Source organism: Cervus canadensis, chromosome 1 (genome assembly GCF_019320065.1).
Source record: "Cervus canadensis isolate Bull #8, Minnesota chromosome 1, ASM1932006v1, whole genome shotgun sequence".
Lineage (NCBI taxonomy): Eukaryota > Metazoa > Chordata > Mammalia > Artiodactyla > Cervidae > Cervus > Cervus canadensis.
The window spans coordinates 73,537,787-73,559,650 of NC_057386.1; the positions used below are offsets into that span (position 1 = coordinate 73,537,787).

The 21,864-nt window shown below is 39.7% G+C and overlaps 1 protein-coding gene across 1 annotated transcript in view; it reads left to right on the top strand.

The window, feature by feature from the left end:
* LOC122452116 overlaps nucleotides 1-21,864 on the top strand; it is a 250,319-nt gene that overhangs the window by 164,880 nt on the left and 63,575 nt on the right. The window contains exon 3 of the mRNA XM_043485521.1: nucleotides 8,073-8,196. Coding sequence (XP_043341456.1) covers nucleotides 8,073-8,196 — 124 coding nt within the window. The remainder of the gene's footprint in view (nucleotides 1-8,072; nucleotides 8,197-21,864) is intronic.

The window sequence follows — 21,864 nt, forward strand, 5'->3', positions numbered from 1 at the left end:
TCCGCACAGTTCTGGAGGGGCTTGCCAGGTGGCGCTAGTGGTAAAGAACCCGCCTGCTAGTGCACGAGACATAGGAGGTGTGGGTTTGATCCCTGGGGTGGGAAGATCCCCTGGAGGAGGGCATGGCGATCCACTCCAGTATTCTTCTCTGGAGAATCCTGTGGACAAAGGAACCTGGTGGACTATGGTCCATAGGGTCACAAAGAGTCGGACACGACTGAAGTGACAGCTTGTACGCACAGTTCAGGAGGCCAGAAGCTCAAAATCAAGATGTTGACTGAGCTCTGCTTCCTCTGAAGCCTATAGGGGATGATTCTCTCTTGCTTCTTCCAGCATCTGAATGTTCTAGACATTTCTTGACTTGAGACAGCTTAACTCCAAACTCTGCCTGTCTTCACATGTCTTCCTTCTGTGGCTGTGTCCAAATTTCCCTCTTCTTAGAAGGGTAAAAGTCATACCAGTTAGGGTCTACCCTTATCTAGAATGACCTTGCTTAACTAGTACATCTGCAAAGACCCTATTTTTCAAGCAAGGTCACAGTCTGAGATTCTGGGTGGACATGAAGTTTTAGCAAACATCATTCATGCCAGTACAGTGGATACAGAACGAACTGACAAAATTGCATTACAATGCACCTTCCTATACTCCATAGGAAGGTGTTTCAGGATGTTCTGTGGAATTTTCTATCCCTTCTGCAGCCACCACCATTTATTCCTTTTATATGCAGAGTTGACATTAAGGAGTGGGAATGACTGGGAGTGACTCATTTCAGTCACTCAAGATGCTTTTCTCTGAGGACTCTCACCAAACAGTAGAAAAATGAATCCTTTGAGGAGAAAAGTGGGTTTGGTGAAATATTATTAAAGTGGAAACATTAATAAATAATGTCTTTGGTGGCTCAGATGGTAAAGAATCCGCCTGCAATGCAGGAGACCTGGGTTTGATCCCTGGGTTGGGAAGATCCCCTGGAGGAGGGATTGGCTACTCACTCTAGTATTCTGGCCTAGAGAATTCCATGGACAGAGGAGCCTGCAGTCCATGGGGTCAAAGGAGTCAGACATGACTGAGCAACTAACACACACTTAATAAATGCCCTTTACCTGTGGGGGCGGTGGCGGGGACGGGAGGGGAACTGATGTCTTTAAGCAACTACTGCCTCTCAATAGTTGACTTAACCTATTACTTTACTAAAAAGCCAGGTCTAAGGTACCCTATCAGAGGCAGAGTTGCTGCAATGTCTTCTTGTCTTCAGCCCCCACGATCCCCGCCCTCTCTCTTCCCTCCATGAGGAAAGTGCATCTCTCTTCCTGGCAAAGGTTGATCTTTGCACCCATGCTCCTCATCGAAACTCTTTTCCTTCCTCTGAGGTTTCATTCTTTTGATTTTTCTTTCTCCTTTGTAAATGTAATCCTTCTCTCTACCAGATCTTTCCCACATGTTGATAAATACCTTTTGGTCTCCATCTCCTGACAAGTTTCATTTTTTTTCTTTTTTTTACTCTGACACTCGAATCAATACTATTTTTCTCAGATTGCAATTCTTTTTTGTCCTCTAAGCAGCATTTGACATGGTTACCATCACCCTTTGAATTTTCTTTTTTCCTCAGCTCTCATTTCTTCTTACCTCATTGCTTCTTGCCTCCTCTGTCTCCTTCACCAGCTCCCATCTTTCTACAGTGTCTTAAAATGGAGGTATTTACCAAGATTCTTCCCTTATAACTTTCCCCTGGGGACTTGTCTGCTGGTCCAACAGTTGAGATACTGCACATCCAATGCAAGGGGTGGGTTGAAGCCCTGGTTGGGGAACTAAGCCACAGGCCATGAGGTCAAAAAAACAAAAAACTGTTCCTTTTTTTGTTGGTGTTTCCATCATCTCTTGCATCTTCTTTATATATATGGATCACACACATAAGCATACACACATAGAAACTTTTGAAACCTATAGCTCTTGCTCCCACGTTTCCATCACGTCAGGAGAAAAAGCAGAAGCAGCAGCAAACACTAACTCTTTGGTCAGTGCCTGGGGCTCGCCTGGTGGCTCAACAGTGAAAGAAGCTACCTGAGGCGCAGGAGCCGCCGGAGCCACAGGCTCAATCCCTGGGTTGGGACGATCCCCTGGAGGAGGGCATGGGAGCCCACTTCAGCATTCTTGCCTGGAGAATCCCCATGGACAGAGGTGCCTGGCAGGCTGAAGTCCAGAGGGTCACAAATAGTTGAACATGACTGAAGTTACTTAGCATGTACACACTGCCTACTATGTGCTATCTATAGTGCTATGGTGCCAGGTACTATTTCATACCTTTTTTTTAAAAAAAAAATCTTATTTCAACATCAGAGAAGTCTATAAGGGATGTTTTTATTTCTATTTCTCAGAGTAAAAGGATTTAAAAACATATGTTCTGCAAAGGCATATACTGAACCATGGTAGAGAGAAAGCAAAGATTCTCTGCATAGACTTCCTCAACATCTCAGTAAGCCCAGGAGACCTCTTTACCTCCTGTTTTTGTTGTTATTCTTAATCATATGTCTAATTCCTTATTTTGTTAATTTCGAGGCTTAGTTCCTAAATCCTAGAGTTATTCCCCCAGTTCCTTTTTCACAGAGCTCTTCACACAGTCACATAATTACTTGCCAAGTTCTTCATAATGTCTTGAGTCCAGCCACCCCCTCTTTTCCTGGGTCAGTGTTGCCACACTGCCCTCACCCCTCATCTTTTGCCTTGTCTATCACACACACACACACTCACACACACACACACACACTCACACACACACGCACACTCTCTCACACACACACTCTCACACACTCACTCACACACACACACACACACTCACACACACTCACACACTCACACACACTCACATATCCTCACTGCTGTCGTAGGCATCCTGCACTGCACACTGCCACGTGGTGAACAACCTTCCTGAAGCGCAGCTGGGGAGTGTCACCCACTTTCTCGTGGCTCATCAAAATGTCCATTGCTTGCTGAATTAGGTACAGACCCCTCACACTAGAAGTGATGTGCGAAAGACCAGAATTTATTTTTTTAATTCATTTCTGTTTAATTAATGGATAATTGCTTTACAATATGGGTTTGATTTCTGTCACATATCAACATGAATGAGCCATAGGTGTACCTATGTCCCCTCCCTCTTGAAACCCTCCCACCACCCATGCTTTCCCACCCTTCTAGGTTGTTACAGAGGCCCGATTTGAGTTCCCTGAATTATATGGCAAATGTCCATTGGCTGTCTATTTTACCTATGGTAGTGTATATGCTTCCATGCTACTCACACCATTCGTCTCACCCTCTCCTTCCTTCCCCCAACCCATGTCCATAAGTCTTTTCTCTATGTCTGCATCTCCATTGCTGCCGTGAAAATAGGTTCATCAGTACCATCAAAAAAGATCAGAGTTTATTTTGATGACCAGCTGAAAAAGTACACAAAACACTTAGCACAATGTTTGCATATGGAAAGAGCTTAATACATATTTTATAATTTAATTCATTGCTCTTCTCAGTGTGGTTCTAAACTTACTCTTTTAGCTTACCTGTTTAACCTTACCCTCCATTCTAATAGGACACATGAATATGTATCCACTTTTCTGCTCTAGTGCTTTTATTTATAATGTTTTTTTTTCTTATCATTATTTATCTCTGCCTTTGAAATCCTTTCAATGATAGATCCTTCTCAAAGGCTATCTTCATGAGGATTTTCCTGGTTTGAGATTCTCTGGTCCAAGTTGATAGAATTGTTTCTTACCTTAATCCCATGGCACCTTGTTTATAGCTCTCAGATGACAAGCAACATAGACTATGTGGTAATGTAATTGTCTGGGTACTTGGCTCATCTTTTCTGGGTTATAAAGTCTCTGGAGGCAGAACTTGCATCTCATTAATACTGCATCTTTATAAAGCCTCACATAGTAATTTGAATAATACTTGCACTCAAAATGCGTTTGAATTTAATTTGTGTTATCTTTTTCTAAATTTATTAAGATAATACTTGGCTCCTACAACAAAAAGACCCCAAATTGCTCTAGCTTGATTGAGATAGAAGTTAATTGCCTTGAGGGGAGGCAGTCACCCTTGTCCCTCCATGAGTAGATCTGGGAACCCATTTTCCTCTTTTTGTTCCATTTCCTTGGTGGCTACCTCATCTGCATGGTAGAAGCTAGCTTACCTGCTTTATGTTCCCCATACAGCTTGTGGGGAGAGGATGAGGAAGTGGAAGGCAAGCTATTTTCCAATAAGGAAGCACCACAATGCTGCTGCTGCTGTCGCTTCAGTCGTGTCTGACTCTGTGCGACCCCATAGACGGCAGCCCACCAGACTCCCCCATCCCTGGGATTCTCCAGACAAGAACACTGGGGTGGATTGCCATTTCCTTCTCCAATGCATGAAAGTGAAAAGTGAAAGTGAAGTCACTCAGTTGGGTCTGACTCTTCTCAACCCCATATACGGCAGACTGCCAGGCTCCTCTGTCCCTGGGATTCTCCAGGCAAGAATGTTGGAGTGGGGTGCCATTTCCTTCTCCAAGGAAGCACCACAATAGGTTAGATTATAAGACAATAGATTCCATTGACACTCCAATGATAAGAGGTTAATCATATGCCACACTGAACTACAAGGGAGAGGACATGTAGCCTCTAGATGAGTGGAAAATCATGTCACCATATACTCAGCACCTTTCTATGTCGAAACAAAGACTCAGAAAATGAAAGATTAGAGGATAATTAGCAGTCTTTGCCACACCTCCTCATGAAGTCATTTGCTATTTTATACTATGATTTTATTCTCTCTGTATCTTCTTATAACTAGATCACTTAGATTAAATCATTCTAAATAATTGAGTATTTTGGCTAGTTAAGTATGTATATGGCACTAAAATTTTTTATTTGAGTATTTTGAGTAGAAATCTTTCAACTTTTATTGTAGCTTCGGTGAAATTGTTAAGCCTATTTCAATCATTTCTTAAATACTTAGGGTTATCTTTACAAACATTAACTATTTTACTGAGCTGAAATAGAGGTCCTCAGACATGATGGTTCAGGTTCTTCTTAATAAATATTCACTGCTCCATTGCAATGTAATAGAGTGATGCCCTTGGATACTCACCAGGCTTTTATTCTGTCGGCTTAAAAAATATTTACAACCTAAAAGTTGAGAGTTATGTTTTATTTGGTGGAAATTCTTCGGACTTATGCCCAGGAGCATCTCAAGTAACCCTAAGAGAACTGCTCCAAGGAGGGGAGGGATAGGAGCAAAATTATATAGAAGTTTGCCAACAAAGGGTAGGTAGTCATCAGAAGATTACTGTTAATTAAAGAAAACCTGATATCCCATTAAGGAATGTAGTGCTTTCTGTGTATGGGAAGATGCAAGAGTCTGAGCTCACTGCAATCATTCCTTCCATATGCATGTCAGCTATCGGGGCCAGTATCCTGTGTTTTTCACATCCTGAGTTCTCTTGGGGCTCACCATAGGGAATGGCTGCAGTCTGATGGCCGTCAGGTCACAGGTATTCTTTTCCTTTTTGAGTGCCTTTAGGCCTCATCAGCTCCTATTGGAGGGCTGTAATCACAGATGACTGTGACAGCCTTGTTTACTAATATGGCAGGAGATATTCCATTTCTCAGTTCCCATACTCCATGTTCCCAGTTCTCACATCTGTTTTAAAGCAATACCCCCATCTCTTCCCTTTGCTGTTAAGACTTTAAGTTGGTAATGCTTGCTGGTGTCAGTGTAAATGCCTACAGAAGCTCTTGTCTCTTTTCTTTTTACTGCATATTTTATAGGTTTAGAAATCAAACAAAAACTATGCCTGGAACAATTCTAGGTATTTTACATATTTTAATTAATTTTATTCTAAAAGAACTCTATCAAAGGTATTGTTTTCCTCATCTTACCAGTGATCAAACAGAGCACTGAGTTTAAGTGACTTAAGGTCACGGAGTTGGTAAACAGCAGAGCCAAGATTCAACTCAGACAGTCTGACTCCGGAGTCCATGCTCTTAATAATGATACTGTGCTGCCTTTAGGCTTCTTCAAATTCTGTTTGAATTAAGAATGAATAGATTCTGAAAAAGGGTGAGAGGTACTTGTGCAAAAATAGCATTTTTGGTCATTAGGACATTCTCTCTTTGCTCTATTACAGGGAGATGGAATTGAAAGGAAGACAGCTTCCACAAAGGTGAGGTAATATGGCCAGTTATGTCGGAAAACAGTGAGGGAGCTTACTCCATACCATGAGGAGTAGCTCAATTATAAAGCAGGGATTCAGAGGTGAAATCCAGGGTTTCTTCTCTTCTATGTTTGACATCACTGTAATTAGAAGCCTATTTATTCTCTTTTTTAAGTGGACCAAGTAATTTGCTGGCTCTTGACCTGGAGTCCATGTGAAGCTGCTGTTTCACATATTGACTGTTCATGTCACCAGGATGTCAGAGGGAAAGTTTCAAAGAAAGAAAGGAAAAGTCTAGAGAATGTCACTGGTGTTTTTCTTTGGTGCTATAATATATAATATAAAAGTATTATATATAATATAAAATATATTTTATATATAATATATATATTTTACATATATAAAGTATAATATATATACTATTATGTATAATAGTATATATAATATAATATATATTTTTATATTATATATAAAGTTTTATATATAATATAAAAGTTTCCAAATATGACTGATTTAAAGAAACAAAAGGTCCTCTGTTGGTCAAGGGGAAAAGTGTTTATCTTATGTGGATAGTTGGTATTAATACTATGTAAGGGAATATGCATTTGAAAAATGCAGTGTAAAGTTGCTGGACAGTGTTTTTAATGTAAAGTATAAGTGACAGAGAGCATCTTAGAGTGAAGAGGAGATACTATTAATATCTGGGAACAACCAAGAAAATGAGTGAAGTGAAAAAATGCTATGTAAATGCCATTGGTAGAGTAGGCAGTATCTAAGATTGTTATAACTCCTTAATATTTGATATTTTCTAATGACTTTGAGGATTTGCTAGTTTATTTTGATGACTAACAGTTTTTGGAGTGTTCTTGAGTGTTGACTCATTTTCTGCCACAAAACCACCCAGAGTATTTTCTTTTATAGCCGAGGTGACTGCCACTGATTGAAAACTTCTCTTAGCTATGGCTGTGAATGGTTTTATTATAAGACAGCAGCATGTTTTGGAGGTCTGCAATTTGGTTTATTATATAAAACAAGTATGGTAGTAGAATTTTCTATGAAATCACATACTTCTACCATTTTGCAATCCTGCACCTCATTAGCCTGTCAAAATGAGTAGTTACATTCATTTTTTATATAACAACACATATAATTACAAGTTATAAAGCTCAGACTGTAGCATATAAAGAAAATAAACTAACCTATATAGCATGAAAATGAGTGTGAAGGGTGTAGTGGTCCAGTAGTAAGAAATTTTTTATATTTAGAACCTGATATTGGCAGACATAAGTATTTCTACCTCAAACCATCAGATATTCCCATTTCCTTCTTCTACTCCCCATCTCACTTAACTATGAGAATACAGATGTAGATTGGTGACTACTGAACCCCTTGAAGTTAAAAAAAAAAAGAGTATATTGAAGTTGTTGGCCCCCTGCCAAAGTGCGTTATCAGCTTATACAGATTTCCTTCTATTTGAGCAATAGGAAGCAGTATCTGTTTTCAAGGCTGTACTAGCTTCAAGTATTTAAACCTCTTTAGGGATCATACCACTATTCTAGATGGCTCTAGGAAAAAGTAGTGGCCCAAGATCAAAGCCGAAATTCTTGACTTAAAATAAGAATTTTAAGCCGGTTTATTTGGCCCTGTCTCTGAATTTGAACTAGAGCTATGTCAGGTACAATCTCGAGCATTTAGTTTTGTAAGCTTGGTTTGATTTTTTGGATATAATCATTTTCCTTGTGATCCAATAATCCCTGTTAGAGTCCCTGGCAGAGGCTGAGGCCACGCTTCGCCTGCCGCGGTCACGGCAAATCTAAGTACTTTCACTGTAACGTGTGACTGTGAATGTAACCCCAGGTCTGCTTGTTGCCTTCTCCTCTTGTTGCAGGAGAGGTACCCCGTCCAGAATGGGCTCTTGTCTAACACTTGGAAATGAACTTTCCGAGGAGATACATGTGCTTACAAAGCAAAAGACCTTATTGGAACTGCGTGCCCAGATGGAGAACAATGCAGTAAGGGAAACCAGGAGACCTGCTCTGCCGTGTGGCTTACAGTCTCAGGCCTTATGGTGATGGAGTAAGTTTCTGAGTTTTCTCTGGCCGGTCATCTTGCCTTAATTTGACTCAAGAGTCCTTCCTGGTGGTGCATGCAGCTCTCAGCCAAGACAGGTTCCAGTGTAAAGGATTCTGGGAGTTTGGTAGGGCATATTATGGGCTGGTGTCTTCTATTTTTTTAGCCCCTTCTGAATTTTCCCAGAGTTTTTTCCGTGACAGCACCGTGTTCCTCACCGGGACCTCCTGCTGTGAAATAGCTCATGCAAGTGGTTATCATCGTGCCAAGATAAGTTGGGCAGTTTTGACCAATGGTTCCCTAACATTCTGGCTTTTGTGTTCCTTAATTTGTCTCATTTTTTATCCTATGTAAACCTAGATTCTAAATTCCATCATTTCACTGCATTTCAAGAATGAAAATATCCACTCACACCAAGATTTTAATGGGTTTCCTAGACTGATGGAAGATTTGAGAGTCATGGTGATGAGTGCATTGTCCTCATGAGTGTTTGCCTCATTTTTTCTGTGTATCACTCTTATTTTGCCTTGGAATTCTCCAAACTCTTTTTGTTACATAGAGTATTCCGCATACCCTCCAAGCTTTCATTGATTGATAAGTAGGCCTTGAGGGGCTTAACTTTTACTCTAAAGACTTTTCATAAGTCTTTCCAGCAAAAAGAGCTCTCTGCCACAGAAGAATTACAGCCTCAGCTATCAGCTGTTATAAACTTAAACTACCCTATTATGAGTAATAGCTAAGTTATTTTATTAATTGCTTTCCTCCTTACGTCTCTCTCTCCTTTCATTTTTTTTCATTATTCTTTCTTCTGTTTCTCCCTTCTTTCCTTTCTTCTCTCCTTTTTTCCATCCTACCTGGTACACCTTATATGTACTAGACACCCTTCTAGGCACTAAGATAAGGAGGTATACAATAAGTCCTTACTTTCAAGAAGCATCAGTACAGAAAGGAGAGACAGAAGAACCCCAAAATGTGGGAGGTTGAGAAGGAGGCAGAGATACTTAAGATCATTTCATGGTTGCTAATTTGGTGGATTGCTTTGATATTGTTGTTGTTTAGTCACTAAGTCTGACCCTTCATGACCCCAGGGAATGGACTATAGCCCGCAAGGCTCTTCTGTCCATGGGATTTCCCATGCAAGAAGACTGGGATGGGTTGCCCTTTGCTTCTCCAATGACTTTGATAGGAATGCCATTAATAGAAAATATTATACAAGAAGAAGGTTTAGGCAGAAATGATAAGTTTGGTTTTCAACATAATAAAGTTTTATGTACCTGCAAGATACCTGAGAAGAAGAGAATTCAGTTTGGAGTTTACAAAAGAGATTAAAGTTAGAATGTAATTTTCAGAGTCGCCAGCATGTGTGGCTGAGATTATACAGGAAGGAGAAAGAGAATAAAAAGAAAAGGGGGTCAAAAAAAAGGGTGTAATATTAAATAACATCCACATTTTACAGCACTCAGTAAAAGTAAAAAAGGAAAGCCAAAGGAACACAGTAAAAGTAAAACGTTGTGTGGAGACCAACCCATTTCATTTCCAAACTCTTGCCTTCTTCTTATGACCTTGAAACTTTGGAGACCGTAGATATAAAAAGTGACTATCAAGATAAGATGAAAATGGAGTTCTACTTTAAGAAGGAGAGGAGACTCATCCTAAGGGAGGGAGCAACTGACAGTTACAATGTTTCAGAAAGGAAAACCTCACTGAAGACTGAAAGGGGGTGTTGAGTGAGTATTCTGTCTTATTTAACCTATTGTTGTCAATTGTTCCATCTTGTTCTGTTCCAGCAAAGCTGGAGGGCAGTCACCAGCTGTGTCACTTTTTTTGTCTATTTTTTTCCCCATGGTTTTCCATTCACTTCCGTTCTTTTATGTATTTATTTTAATGCAGTGTGAGGTTTTTTAAAAAAATATTTATTTGGCTGCTTCAGGTCTTCATTGCAGCGGCTTTCTAGTTGTGTTACTCCAGCTTAGTTCCCCCATGTGGGATCTTAGTTCCCTGACCGGGGATTGAACCCACTTCCCCTGCCTTGGAAGGCAGATTCTTAACCATTGGGCCATCAAGAAAGTCCTAGTTCCATTCTTTTAAATATTATTTTGTGTGTCTTCTCAGAAAGGTACTCTAGTTTTAAAAATTTCTATAAATTCCTTATTGAATCTTTATCTTGACAGAGTCCTACTATTGAGTTAATGCTTCATTTGATCTCATTATGCTTTTATTAATTCACTCCAAGATAGCAGTTGTTTATTTGGAAGCATGCTGAATTCCTGGGTCATATTCAACCTGGATTGCCTGATTATCTCTGGATTTATTTTGTTTACATTTATGCATAGACTGAAGTTAGTAGACTTTAGTATGTCATAATAGCAACTTGTTTCAAAGGGTATGATTTTAGGAAGCCTGAATATTTTTTGTTTTGTTTGTTCTTTTGACTGATATGGAGGGATACAGTCTAAGTAAACATAATGGAAAAGACAAGAAAGGCATTTATTAAAAAGGTTTTTCAGTTAACAGAATTCACGCTGAACATTCCTATAAGCGTGGAGAGTGGTCAGTAGAGCTTTTTTAAATTGACAGTAATAAATGTCTTCCCAGTCCTACAAGAACACAAGAAGTTGAACACTTTAGATGCCTAAAGACAGCAGAAAGTTGTCTTAAATCATACATTTCTTTGCATTTTACATCTCACAAAAAAGTGATTTTATTCTGCTATTTTCTATAAAATATGTGATTGGTTTTATGATCACTTTACATTATTTTATTACTTTTATAAGGTCCTTGCAATAAATTTCAGTGTATTTTTTACAAGGAGAACAAAAGGATAAAATTGCAATGGGGCTGAAATACTTTCTTTTTATAACTAAACATTTATACTATAAGTTTATGTGAAACTTAGTGATCACAAGGCCAGTGAGTGTAAAGATGTATTTATATTTCATCCTTTTGGGGGGAAAGCATATTTCTAGTCCAAGTTGGATGCCAGGGTTCCTATGACCAAGACTTGAGTTCAATTCAAACAAATTATCAGGGATGGGGAAGAAGCTGCTGGAGGTCCTGGCCAAAGCCTTTAGGGCCTCGAAGTCTTTCTTCAGGCTCTTCCATCCCAAGGAGATGTATTAATCACAAGGGTCATTGATCCAGAGCAGTGTTTCTAATAAGACATGGTAGGAGCTGAGATGCTCAATTTTAAAGCATTTTTATGATGATCTTTTTCAAATATACAGCAAAGTTGAGAGAATTTACAATGAAAAACAACACCATATATAACCACAACCCAAATTCTCACTTATATTGTTCTATAGGCCCTTTATCACCTATTTATATATCTTTTATCCTTCCTTTAATCCATTTTTTCATTCTAATGTATTTCAAAGGAAATTGCAGATATCAGTACAATTACCCCTAAATATTTCAGCATGCATATATAATGAACCAGAATTTAATACTGAATTACTATTTTTAAAATATACAAGCGTTACCCGCTCAGGCATTGAGTTTTGCCCAATGAATGTGCATGCTAAGTTTTTTCAGCCATGTCTGACTCTTTGCGACCCTGTGGATTTGTAGCTTGCCAGACTCCTCTGTCCATGGAATTCTCCAGGCAAGAATATTGTAGTGGGTTGACATGCCATCCTCCATGGGATCTTCTGGATCCAGGGATCGAACCTGTGTCTCTTACATCTCCTGCATTGGCAGATGGGTTCCTTTACCACTAGTGCCAGCTGGGAAGCCCACTCACTGAATACACTTGTTAAAATCAAACCCATGTCAAGATATAGGATATCATCTATGGAAGAAAGAAGATCCAAGTCTGCAACTCTGTTTGTATTTTGCAGCTGATTTTCTCTACTGCTGGTCTCATACTATCATTCTCTTTTATTCATTACAGTTATTGAAGAAATTTTAACCGATTTCCATTGTCATCTTGATATTTATCTTAAATTCTGGGCAGTAGTGTCAGTAATTATTACCTTTTACAGACACACAGAGAAGCGACATTATCACACTTGGCTAAGGTATAGAAATCAGAACCTAAGGCCAAATCTCCAGGAATATTTAATGGCTGTCATGGTCCCTTAGAAAAAGATGGAGGTAAAAATACAAAGTATTAGACATAGGATAGACAGAAGTTTGCTGTGATACTATTCATAGCAGAAGTCCTGGATTTGGTAGTTAAAAATGAAATATATCAAAGAAAAGCAGTGTAACAAATACTTAAGTTTTTGTAGTTATGCCTGCAAGCTATGTTTTCATGCCTTCATTCAACAAGTATTTACTGGTGGCATACTGTGTGTCAGGCAGTGTTTTGGGGGTTAGTGGCCCATCAGTGAACAAAACAGAAAACAAATTCCCTCATAAACAGAAAATAAGGAAATAAATAATCATTTAATATGTTATGAGGTGATAACTGCTATGAAAAAAAATAATGCATGTGGAGGGTGAAACTTTAAAGGGATGGCCTCATTAAGAAGAGAACATGTGAGCAAAGATTTGGAAAACACAAGAGAGTAATAAACTTTGTGGAAATCTGAAGTAAGATTGTCACAGGCCAAGAGACATGTGCTTGTATGAACAAATTGAGACCAGTGAGGCTGAAGTGAAATGAATGGTGTATAGGTAGTAGCTGAGAGCAGAAAGGTGGAAAGAGATCCTGCTGTTGTAAGGACTTTGTGATTCATCCTCAGTGAGCAATTTATACTGTTGAAGGAGTGACGTGACTGGACATGTCTAGATGGATCAGTCTGGCTCTTGGTTGGGAATAAATTGAAGGGGGCAAAAATGCAAGTAGGGCTATCATCTAAGCATGAGTAGACCCTTCTCTGTGGCTAGAAAGTATATGAATTTTGAGTGTAGTACAGATGGAGTGGGCCAAAAGGGTAACTTTTCTGGTGGCTTAGCGGTAATCTGCCTGCACTGCAGGAGTGGCAAGAGAAGCAACTTTGATCCCTGGCTTGAGAAGGTCTCCTGGAGAAGGGGACAACCCACTCCAGTATTCTTGCCTGTGAAGCCCATGGACAGAGGAGCCTGGCGGGCTATCGTCCATGGGGTCACAGAGAGTCAGACACCACGACGGAAGCGACTTAGTACACATGCAATAGGGAAACTACAATTGAAAAGATGACTGAGAATTTCTTTGTTCAAAGGCTATGGTGCATTTGTGTCTGCCGTGTGTGCTGGTGGTGTTTGCTGAATCTATATGCCTTTTGTATGCTTATGGTGACTAAACCTGCAATTGTGAGTTTATCTTTGCCCCTTGAAATTCTGTTCTTTGCAGTTCTGTCCTTCAAAAGTACTTCTTGCATCAGTTATACCTGGTGGCTTATCTCACTGAATATTTGCTCAACTATCATTGAAAAATATTTTAACTCTGCTCAAGGACAAAAACTTCCCTAAAACTAATAATAATGAATTTGGAAAGGTATTATGTTAGGGGCCCTCCCAGGACTAATGGACTAGGCAATCTCAGGAGTGTAATATTTAGAAGAGTCAATAGAAATTAACTAAGTGTTTAAAATAGTAAATATTTTATGTCTAAGACAAATTGGATTTTAAAAGTCATCAAGACTATGGAATTGAAGCAAATAGTAAGGCAGTTCATTCTTTGCTGTGAGATATTAAGAATAATATCAAGCTTTCAGGAAAAATGAAATAGTAGACAGAAAAATTACTCATCAGAGTTAGTTATTTCTGAATTGTGGTATATGAATAATTGAAGTGATCAAACCAATAAGGTCCAAAGCTTAAAGTAATTATATAGGTTTTAATTTAATTTTCTACAAATTTGGGAGTTCAAAAATATAATTTTATTTTTCTACAACTGAAATTAATTTCTGTCCCCTGCCTAGTGGCACCAGTTTAACCATGGTCATTTTAGTTAATTCAGCAATTTCTCAGTCCATTCAGGATTTTCTCCTTTCAATCCTGCCTAAGAGAATATATATTATATGTATTCTGAGGGCCTTTCTCCGGTGCCCAGCACCAGAGGGGTGGAACATCTGTTCTGCAGCTGTCATTTGTCCTTGTTGGCATCCGTTGTCACCTTCCAATGACTGTCAGCCACCTCAGGTCACAGAGGCCACCTGTAGTTCCTACAGGCCTCCTGCAGGTCATTATCTCATGGGCTTCTTCTCACGGCTGCTGACTTCATCAGGCCCCTAAGGAGAGTCCTGCTATTAAAGGATTTCACCTGATTAAGTCAGATCCATATTGGATAGTCCCTTTTTTGATAATAACTTCAAATCAGATTGTTTGAGACTTTAATTACATTGGAATACCTTCCACTTTGGGGCTTCCCAGGTGGCTCAGTGGTAAAGAATCCACCTGCCAAGCAGGAGACCCGGGTTCGATTCCTGGGTTGGGAAGATCCCCTGGAGAAGGAAATGGCAACCTACTGGATCCAGCATTCTTGACTGGGAAATTCCAGGAACAGAGGAGCCTGCCAGTTTATAGTCCATGGGGTCTCCATGAGTTTGCAAAGAGTCAGACTCGACTGAACATGCACCCAGTTATGCCACCTTACACACTTGCCGTATTCTGTTAGAAGCAACTCGCAGGTGCTATCTGCTGTCAAGGGTGATGGCATGGGGGCTACCCTAGAGTCTGGCTAACAGTCTGAAAGAGTTTCTTGATGTTATCTGCTAGAAGTTTTACTATTTTACATTTCACATTTAGAGTCACAATCTACTTGGAATTGATTTTTATGTGAGGTAAGGATTAAGATTTATTTTTATTTTATGTGAATAAAAAACTGACCCAGTATAATTTATTTGTCATACATCAAATGAATATGTTTGCTTATTTTTCCAGACTCTTGTTTCTGTTCATTGACCTATTTATCACTACTGTGGCAAAATCATATTTTTTATTACTTTGGTTTATAATGCATCTTGATAGCTGAGTAAGTGTAAATCCTCCAGATTTGTTCTCTCTTTGTCTTAGCTATTCTGTGTTTTTTTTGAATTCCCATATAAATGATAGAATCAACTTGTCAGTTTCTACCAAAATGTCTAGTAGAATTTTTTACTGATATATCTTTAAATTTATAGATTAATCTGGAAGGAATTAATAAGTTTAAAAATTGAGCATTTCAATGAATGGAATCTCTCTCTCTCTGGCTGTCTGTCTTTGAACAATATCTTAGTACTGTCTTATGTATTTCTATACAGAGTACTGTATATCTTTCATTAGGTTTATTTCTTTAGAAAGTGAACCAGTAGTTCTCTATACGATTAGAGCTTTTCCTTAATTTCAGAAAAGCAAGCGTTTTTGAACCATGTAGCTCATTTAATTATGGATGTACAAGGGTTAAATGGCAAGGCTCTGATTCATTGCAACAAGGAAGGATGCTTAATGTTATTCAAGAATTATGAAAACATCTATGTCTCTGCCCAAAGGAGCAAGCTGGTGCCTGACCTCATAGTGTTTGCAGACTAAAGGAGAAATAAATCCCAGAAAGAACAGAGGATTATTTTTAGACCACATTGCACTAAGGATTTTCAATATCTTCTTAATGAGGAGGCAAAGGAAAATCAGATCCCTAATGTATATAAGTATTCATATGTAAATGTGTATATGCATACATTTGTATTTACATTAACATATGAAAAATTATCCCATGTATTAACACAAACTTTTATTTCTTTTCTGTAAACACACTGAAAACTAACTCTTCTCTCCAAATATAACTGTTCAGTTCAGTTCAGTTCAGTTGCTCAGGCGTGTCTGACTCTTAGCAACCCCATGGATTGCAGCATACCATGCTTCCCTGTCCTTCACCACCTCCCTGAGCTTGCTCAAACTGATGTCCATCGAGTTGACGATGCCATCCAACCATCTCATCCTCTGTTATCCCCTTCTCCTCCTGCCTTCAATCTTTCTCAGCATCAGGGTCTTTTCTCATGAGTTGGCTTTTTGCATCAGGTGGCCAAAGTATTGGAGTTTCAGCTTCAGCATCAGTCCTTCCAATGAACATTCAGGACTGATTTCCTTTAGGATTGACTGGTTGGATCTCCTTGCAGTCCAAGGGATTAAGAGTCTTCTCTAACACAACAGTTCAAAGGCATCAATTCTTTGGTGCTCAGCTTTCTTTATAGTCCAACTCTCATATCCACGCATGAAAACCACAACTTTTTTGCATATAGGGTTATCGTTACCATCTTTTTAAATTCCATATATATGCATTAGTATACTGTATTGGTGTTTATCTTTCTGGCTTACTTCACTCTGTATAATGGGCTCCAGTTTCATCCATCTCATTAGAATTGATTCAAATGAATTCTTTTTAATGGCTGAGTAATATTCCATAGTGTATATGTACCACACCTTCCTTATCCATTCGTCTGCTGATGGGCATCTAGGTTACAATAACCCTATATGCAAAACAGAAAAGAGACACAGATGTACAGAACAGACTTTTAGACTCTGTGGGAGAAGGCGAGGGTGGGATGTTCTGAGAGAACAGCCTTGAAACAAGTATACTATCAAGGGTGAAACAGATCACCAGCTCAGGTTGTATGCGTGAGACGGGTGCTCAGGGCTGGTGCACTGGGAAGACCCAGAGGGATGGGATAGAGAGGGAGGTGGGAGGGGGGATCGGGATAGGGAACACATGTAATTCCATGGCTGATTCATGTCAATGTATGGCAAAAACCACTACAATATTGTAAAGTAATTAGCCTCCAATGAATAAAAATAAATGGAAAAAAATAATAAATAAATAAAATAAGTAAATATAACATTATATTTATTAAAAAAAGAAAACCACAACTTTGACTGTATGGACCTTTGTCAGCAAACTAATGTCTTTCCTTTTTAATGTTCTGTCTAGGTTTGTCATAGCTTTTCTTCCAAGGAGCAAGCGTCTTTTAATTTCATGGCCGCAGTTACCATCTGCACTGATTTTGGAGCCCAAGAAAAAGTCTGTCACTGTTTCCATTGTTTCCCCATCTATTTGCCATGCAGTGACTGGACCAGATGGCATGATCTTAGTTTTCTGAATGTTGAATTTTAAGCCAGCTTTTTTATTCTCCTCTTTCACTTTCATCAAAAGGTTCTATAGTTCCTCTTTGCTTTCTGCCATAAGGGTGGTGTCATCTGCATATCTGAGGTTATTGATATTTCTCCCAGCAATCTTGATTCCAGCTGGTGCTTCATTCAGCCCAGCGTTTCTTATGATGCACTCTGCATAGAAGTTAAATAATCAGGGTGACTATATACAGCCTTGATGTACTTCTTGCCCAATTTGGAACCAATCCGTTGTTCCTTGTCTAGTTCTGTCTGTTGCTTCTTGACCTGAGAAATAGATTTCTCAGGAGGCAGTAAAGGTAGTCTGGTATTTCCATCTCTTGAAGAATTTTCCACGGGTTGTTGTGATCCAAACATAAACTTTGGCATGGCCAATAAAGCAGAAGTAGGTGTTTTTCTGGAACTCTCTTGCTTTTTCTATGATCCAGAGGATGTTGGCAATTTGATCTCTGGTTCCTCTGCCTTTTCTAAAACCAGCTTGAACATCTGGAAGTTCATGGTTCACGTATTGCTGAAGCCTGGCTTGGAGAATTTTGAACATTACTAGCCTGTGAGATGAGTGTAGTTGTGCAACAGTTTGAGCATTCTTTGGCATTGCCTTTCTTTGGGATTGGAATGAAAACTGACCTTTTCCAGTCCTGTGGCCACTACTGAGTTTTCCAAATTTGCTGGCATATTGAGTGCAGCACTTTCACAGCATCATCTTTTAGGATTTGAAGTAGCTCAGCTGGAATTCCATTACCTCCACTAGCTTTGTTTGTAGAGATGTTTCCTTAGAACCACTTGACTTGGCATTCCAGAATGTCTGGTTCTAGGTGAGTGGTCACAGCGTAGTGGTTATCTAGATCATTAAGATCTTTTCTGTATAGTTCTTCTGTGTATTCTTGCCACCTCTTCTTAATATCATCTGCTTCTTTTAGGTCCATACCATTTCTGTCCTTTATTGAGCCCATCTTTGCATGAAATGTTCCCTTGGTATCTCTAATTTTCTTGAAGAGATCTCTAGTCTTTCTCATTCTGTTGTTTTCCTCTATTTCTTTGCATTGATCACTGAGGAAGACTTTCTTATCTCTCCTTGCTATTCTTTGGAACTCTGCATTCAGATGGGTATATCTTTCCTTTTTTCCTTTGCCTTTCACTTCTTTTATTTTCTTAGCTATTTGTAAGGCCTCCTCTGATAATTATTTTTCCTTTTAGTGTTTCTTTTTTCTTGGGGATGGTTTTGATCACCACCTTCTGTACAATGTCACGAAACTCCATCCATAGTTCTTCAGATACTCTATCAGATCTAATCCTTTGAATCTAGTTGTCACTTCCACTGTATAATCCTAAGGGATTTGTTTTAGTTCATACCTGAATAGTCTAGTGGTTTTCCCTACTTTCTTCAATTTACATCTGAATTTGGCAATAAGGAGTTCATGTTCTGAGCCACAGTCAGCTCCCTGTCTTCTCTTTGGGAGAAGAAACTGTGTAGAGCTTCTCCTTCTTTAACTGCAAAGAATATAATCAGTCTGATTTCGATAGTGATCATCTGGTGATGTCCATGTGTAGAGTCATCTCTTGTATTGTTAGAAGAGGGTGTTTGCTATAACCAGTGTGTTCTCTTGGCAAAACTGTATTAGCCTTTGCCGTGCTTCATTTTGTACTCCAAGGACATACTTGCCTGTTACTCAGGTAGCTCTTGACTTCCTACTTTTGCAATCCAGTCCCCTATGATGAAAAGGACTTCTTTTTTTTGGTGTTAGTTCTAGAAGGTCTTGACCCATTCATCATAGACATATTCAACTTCAGCTTCTTCAGCATTAGTGGTTGGGGCATAAAGTTGGATTACTGTGCTATTGAATGGTTGACCTTGGACACAAACAGGGTTCATTCTGCCATTTTTGAGATTGCACCTAAGTACTGCATTTCAGTCTCTTTTGTTGACGGTGAGGGCTGCTCCATTTCTTCTAAGGGATTCTTGCCCACAGTAGTAGATATAATGTTCATCTGAATTAAATTTGCCCATTCTGATCCATTTGAGTTCACTGATTCCTAAAATGTCGATGACCACTTTTGCCTTCTCCTGTTTGACTACTTCCAATTTACCTTGATTCATGGACCTAACATTCCAGGTTCCTATGCAATATTGTTCTTTACAGCATCACACTTGACTTTCATCACAGTTGCATTCACAACTAGGCATTGTTTTCTCCCTGGCTCCATCTCTTCATTTTTTCTGGAGCTATTTCTCCATTCTTCTCCAATAGCATATTGGGTACCTACAGATCTGGGGGGTCATCTCTCAGTGTCATATCTTTTTGCATTTTCCTACTCTTCATGGGGTTCTCAAGGCAAGAATACTGAAGTGGTTTGCCATTCCCCTCTCCAGTGGACCACGTTTTGTCAGAACTCTCCACCGTGACCCATCTGTCTCAGGTGTCTTACATGGTATGGGTCACAGTTTCATTGAGTTAGACAAGGCTGTGATCCATGTGATCAGCTTGGTTAGTTTTCTGTGATTGTGGTTTTTATTCTGTCTGCCCTCTAATGGATCAGGAGATGAGGCTTGTGGAAGCTTGCGATGGGAGGGACTGGCTGTGGGGGAATCTGGTTCTGATGGGTGGGGCCATGCTCAGTTCAGTTCAGTTCAGTTGCTCAGTTCTGACTCTTTGTGACCCCTGGACTGTAGCACAGCAGACTTCCCTGTCCATCACCAACTCCCAGAGCTTGCTCAAACTCATGTCTATAGAGTCGGTGATGCCATCCAACCATCTCATCCTCAGCCATCCCCTTCTCTTCCTGCCTTCATTCTGTTCCAGCATCAGGGTCTTTTCAAATGAGTCAGTTCTTATGCATCAGGTGGCCAAAGTATTGGAGTATCATCTTCAGGATCAGTCCTTCCAATGAATATTCAGGACTGATTTCCTTTAGGATGGACTGGTTGGATCTCCTTGCAGTCCGATGGCCATGCTCAGTAAATCTTTAATCCAATTATCTGTTGATGTGCAGGGGCTGTGATCTCTCCCTGTTGTTTGGCCTGAGGCCAAACCATGGTAATGGTGGTGAACCTCCTTCAAAAGGACTTATGCCAGCACTGTTTTAGTCAGCACCCCTGACCCAGCCACAGTCCACTTTGACCCATGCCTCCACCAGGGAGACTCTTGGACACTCACAGGCAAGACTGACTCAGTCTTTTATGGGGACACTGCTCCTTTCTCCTGGCTTCTGGTGCACACAAGGTTTTCTTTGTGCCCTCCAGGAGTCTATTTCCCAGTCCTGTGGAGGTTCTGTAACCAAATCCCACTGGCCTCCAAAGTCAAATTCCCTGGGGGTTCTCAGTCCTTTGCCGGATCCCCAGGTCAGGAAATCTGTTGTGGGTTGTAGAGTTTTCATAACAGTGTGAGGACTTCTTTGGTTTAATTGTTCTCCAGTTTATTGGTCATCTGCTTGGTGGCTCTATGGTGGGGCTAATGGTGACCTCCTCCCAGAGGATTTACGCTAAATGACGTGCCTCCTAGGTCTGCTGCAGCCAGAGCCCCTGTCCCTGCAGCAGGCCACTGCTGATCCATGCCTCTGCAGGAGACACTCAAACACTCAAAGGCAGGTCTGGCTCAATCTTTGTGGGGTCCCTGGGTCCTGGTGCACACAAGGTTTTGTTTGAGCCCTCTGAGCATCTCTGTGGTGGGTATGGGGTTTGATTCTAAACGTAATTTCGCCCCTCCTACCATCTTACTGGGGCTTCGCCTTTGCCCTCTGACATGGGGTATCTTTTTGGTGGGATCCAGCATTCCCCTGACGATGGTTGTTCAGCTGTGAGTTGCAATTTTGGAGTTCTCTCAGGAGAAGATGAGTGCGTGTTCTTCTACTCCACTGTCTTATGCTTCTTAAATATAACCGTAGAATGCATTTATTAGGCTTAATTTGAGTTATTTGTGAATATAAGCACTAATCATTAGTCTAAATAATTTGAATTATGGAAATTTTGCTACACACTTTTTGATATGCAGTGTTTTAGTATAATTACATCCAGAAGATACAAGTTCTGAAATCAAAAGCTATTGATCTGAAGCTTTTAAATGTAAGAGGACAATTTTATTAATTATTTAAAACATTATAGATGTTTTAACTACAAACAGTAAAAGAGGACTAATAGGGATATTCCCCAAACCCAGATACAGCTGAGGTAAACAAAGTATGAATCCAAACATCTGGAGGAGAAGTCAGGATGAATACATAGGCTGTTTTTCCCCAAGAATTTCTAAAACTTTCGGCTGCCATTTAGTCTAAGGAAACATACGGTGCAGTCTATCTATGGTCTAGATTCATTTGGTTAACTAGGAATCTGGGGTACAATTTGCAATTTCTAATTTTGGAACCAAGTATTTTAAATTTAGAAACTTTCTTGACATGTTGATAAGCATTTTGCACAACATGAGCTGTTAATAGCTATCATGGAAAAAAGGATTTGCAATCACGTCAGTGTGGGATGCATCGGATACTGTCTCCCTCTGTTAGAGAGTCACCACCTGCATGAACATATGTTAAGGGCTTCAGGAAGACTGCAAGTTATGAAACATGTTTGTGCTTAGCCTAGATTTCTTCCC